At 32.1% G+C, this 4,145-nt stretch overlaps 1 protein-coding gene across 1 annotated transcript; it reads left to right on the top strand.

The window, feature by feature from the left end:
• Positions 1–427: 427 nt before the first annotated feature.
• Positions 428–1,578, top strand: LOC141686813 (LOB domain-containing protein 10-like). The gene has a single exon (XM_074491892.1). The coding sequence runs from the start codon at positions 612–614 to the stop codon at positions 1,506–1,508; it is 897 nt and encodes a 298-aa protein (XP_074347993.1). The 5' UTR covers positions 428–611; the 3' UTR covers positions 1,509–1,578.
• Positions 1,579–4,145: the final 2,567 nt, after the last annotated feature.

Raw genomic sequence — 4,145 nt, 5'->3', positions numbered from 1 at the left:
TGAATCTATTTGTACATGCATGTATAAATACGTACATAGATAATTTATATGTAGTTTTCATTTTTCCATTGGTCTTTCTGTTGAAAAAAGGGTTGCAACTAACCTCCTACTTTTTAGAAGACAGTTTTATTGTTGTTAATTTTGTGTGGTCAAATAATATTGATATTTAAATCCTTGTCATCGCTTCATTGTTTGCTATATATATCTACCCTTTTTATCGGAGATAGGGTTTTGTTTCAAATTTTTTAAAAATTTTGAAATTGGAAATCAAAGATTTCCGTTAGGATATAATTAGCTGTGACGCTTTGTTCAAATTTAATTGGCAATATTTACTAAATATTGTAAATTATTTTCTTTATATGTGATCAATAGGTATTCTATATCATGTTCTATATTTGTTCAATGATTGCTTATCTACTAGAATAAATCTGTCAATGATGTTTATTACTAAATAAAGGCCTCTTTATAATTACTACAGATTTCAACTTTTTTTTGTTAAGAATCTACTACCATTTAGTATTACCTGTATTCAATCTTCCTTAATTGTGTATAACAAAAAATTGCCTATATATTCTGTTTCTTGCAGTTTTGAAAGAGAAGAAACAATTACAATGTCATCATCAAATTCTCCATGTGCTGCCTGCAAATTCCTCCGAAGAAAATGCACACAAGAGTGTGTTTTTGCACCCTATTTTCCACCGGACCAGCCACAGAAATTTGCAAACGTTCACAAAGTGTTTGGAGCCAGCAACGTCGCCAAAATCCTCAACGATCTAAGCCCTGTGCAACGCGAAGATGCTGTCAGTTCTTTAGCTTATGAGGCAGACGCAAGGCTTCGTGATCCGGTTTATGGCTGTGTAGGCTTGATTTCAATTCTACAACATAAACTCAAACAAGTTCAATCTGATCTCATTAATGCCAAGAAAGAACTAGCCAATTACATCGGGCCTACTGCAATGTTACCGATCCTTCAGCACCAAGGCTTTGTTCAACAGGGCTTAATTCAGCAACATCCAGGTAATCTGCAGAATGTTTCACCCTACAATATGCAGCCTATGTTAGGCTTGACCACGAATCAAGCCCACGGTGCAATGCCATTGGTGATGCGTGATCAGCAGCAACAACAGCACATTCTGGCAGAGAGGGAACAACAGGAATTGATACGATCTTACGAACAGCAGCAGCAGCATCAAGATCAGCTGATGCAGTTCAATAATGGGTATGAAACTGGTGGGCAGGTGACTGATAACGGGTTCGATGGAGCTATGCCAGGTGGTTCGACAATGTCTTTGGCGTTGGGGTCTTATGAGGATGCATATGACCATCAAATTGAAGATCAGAAACCAGACGAGACTCCTATTCATCACAGTCAATTGCTCCAAATTCAGCCGCAACTATTACTTCACCAACAGCAGCAGCAGCACATTGCTCAAGCCCAAGTTGTTTCTCAGCAGCAGTCGCAGCATAGAGAAGGACACGAGGAGGGCAGGACCCTTGGTCCATGTTGAAAACGTTTGATGATAATTTTTATTAATATATTATCAATAACTTTGCTTAAGGTGAACTCTGTTATTTTTTTATAATAATCTCTGTTTAATTTCTTGTAGCTATTCTAGCAAAGCCTTTATATAACTGCATTTTTTTATAAAATTAGGCCAATTACGACGACAAACTTATGACGGAAAAAAATGCGCGCCCAATTTACAACGAAAAAAGTAAAATGTCGTAATTATTTACGACGAAAACCAAAACCGTGGTAAGTTTAGTATTTTATTAATAAAATTATGCACGACACGATTAAAAAAATGAAAATTATTTGAAGTTGTGACGATTTAAACATTTCGTCGTAAGTTAATTATTTTTATTAAAATTTTAAATTGAAATTGGATAAAAAAATATTTTATCTAAATTTACAACGAAATATTTGCGACGGAAAAAATCGGATCGTCAAATTTACGACGGAAATTAAAATTTGTCGTAAGTTATCAAAGAGGGAAATTTAAATTTTTCCCAAAAAAATTTGGCGGGAAAATAAAATTCATTTGAATTTGTGACGATTTGAACATTTCGTCGTAAGTTAAATTTTTTTATTAAAATTTTAACTTGAAATTAAATAAAAAAATACTTCATCTAAACTTACGACGAAATATTTGTGACGGAAAATATTGGAACATCCAATTTACGACGGAAATTAAAATTTGTCGTAAGTTATCAAAGAGGGAAATTTAACCTTTTCCCCAAAATTTTGGCGGTAAATTTGACTTTTCTCAAATTTTCTGCAGATAATAATTTATGACAAATTTCGTCGTAAACTAGCACATGACTTTTGATAATTTCAATTTTTAAAAAATATTATTTCATTATCCAACCATATTAATGTCAACATTTATTTGTTTGGGTGACATTTCAAGAATTTCAGAAAAAATTAAATATTTTGATAAAATAATTTAATATGAAACATTGATTACATCACTAATATATATATATTGGGAGATGATCAAATACAAACCAAACTTAAAATAAAAACTAAAACTATTCACAAATTATATAATATATACACTCATATTTTACGCCATCTACCTGCTCCTGTACCCCGCCCATTCTTTTGGTCTCCTTCCCCATTCATTTCCGCGGAATCCCACATTTTCTCCTCTTTCTCACCTTCATCCCCCATCAAGCCCACCCGCCCATCTTTTTTCTGACAATTTTATCAACAATATTCAACTGGGACATCTTCTCCTTCACCTTACCTTAATAAATTAATAATACCCCCTAATTGCAGTAAATCAGTGAATCATCGCTACCTTCTCCGTCAAAATCCGGTTGTCTTCTCCGGCGAGATTTTTTCTAATATCTTCTGTTTAAGTTTCAGATCTTTAAAATTGTTAAAAGCAATAGTGGTTATATTTGATGGATGATGCATATTGAATATAATTTTGGGAGTACCTGTGATTTGGTGATTCTGACATATTTTTACAAATTTGCAATCATAAATTTTTATGTAAAAATTGGAATTGCTGGACCGGAAATAATCAATGATTTTAACAGTATAAATTAGTGATTTTCACTGCATAATTTAGCGATTGTCACTCTATAAATTAGTGATGACGAATTAGTTAGTTATTAAAAACCCAATTAGTGTTCTTGTTTTAAAGATAGGTGATTTATGTAATAGGAATTATGATTTCTGGTATAAAACATGTTGATAATATTTAGAGGAGGTTGTAAGTCATGAAATTGTAGTTTGACAGTGGTCTTAGGAAAATTGATTGGAAGTGGTGGTCGTATTCGGTGATGAAGCAGATTACAATCAAAGGATGTTTCTATGTTGATGGGGGTATTAATAATGATAGTTAGTGAGGATATATGTACACGTAGTGTATATGGAAAATGACCGGATGAGTGTTGATGCATGTCTATTGTATGCTACTATGTAAGTGTACTCTCACGGGTTGGACCGCATCAATTAGTAATGGCCTGGGTTGGGATGGTTTCTAGTTTCTATTTTAACTTGGTTTCTATTAGAGTAGCCCCCTATATATATATATTGTCATCCATACGTTTGGATTGATGAAAAATATTTTTAAAATAATTGAAACAGAAATTCAGAACTAAACACTAGTTAGTTGTACTAGTCAAACTGACGTTAGACTATTAAAATGACAAACCAAATAAATTTATTATGATATGAAATTTTGGTTATATCACTAATATATATATTGACATCCATACGGTTGGACCGTTGAAAAATATTTTTAAAATAATCGAAACACCAATTCAAGATTCAACACTAGTTAGTTGTACTAGTCAAACTGATGTTTGACTATTAAAATGTCAAACCAAATACAATTATTTGGATATGAAATTTTGGTTATATTACTAATATATATATATATTGACATCCATACGGTTGGATCGTTGAAAAATATTTTTAAAATAATCGTAATACTAATTCAGGATTCAACACTAGTTAGCTGTACTAGTCAAACTGATGCTTGACTGTTAAAATGTCAAACCAAATAAAATTATTTTGATATGAAATTTTGGTTATATCACTGATATATATATCTATTTACATCCATATGGTTCGATCGTTGAAAAATATTTTTAAATATATTCGAAACACTAATTCAAGATTCAACACT

This window comes from Apium graveolens, chromosome 9, assembly GCF_009905375.1.
Source record: "Apium graveolens cultivar Ventura chromosome 9, ASM990537v1, whole genome shotgun sequence".
In the NCBI taxonomy this organism is placed as follows: Eukaryota; Viridiplantae; Streptophyta; class Magnoliopsida; order Apiales; family Apiaceae; genus Apium; species Apium graveolens.
The sequence above is the reverse complement of the archived record's forward strand: the minus strand, read 5'-3'. Positions and strand labels throughout refer to the sequence as shown.

Excerpts from the sequence above, each read along its gene's own strand:
- LOC141686813 (XM_074491892.1), top strand. The coding sequence starts at position 612 with ATGTCATCATCAAATTCTCCATGTGCTGCCTGCAAATTCCTCCGAAGA.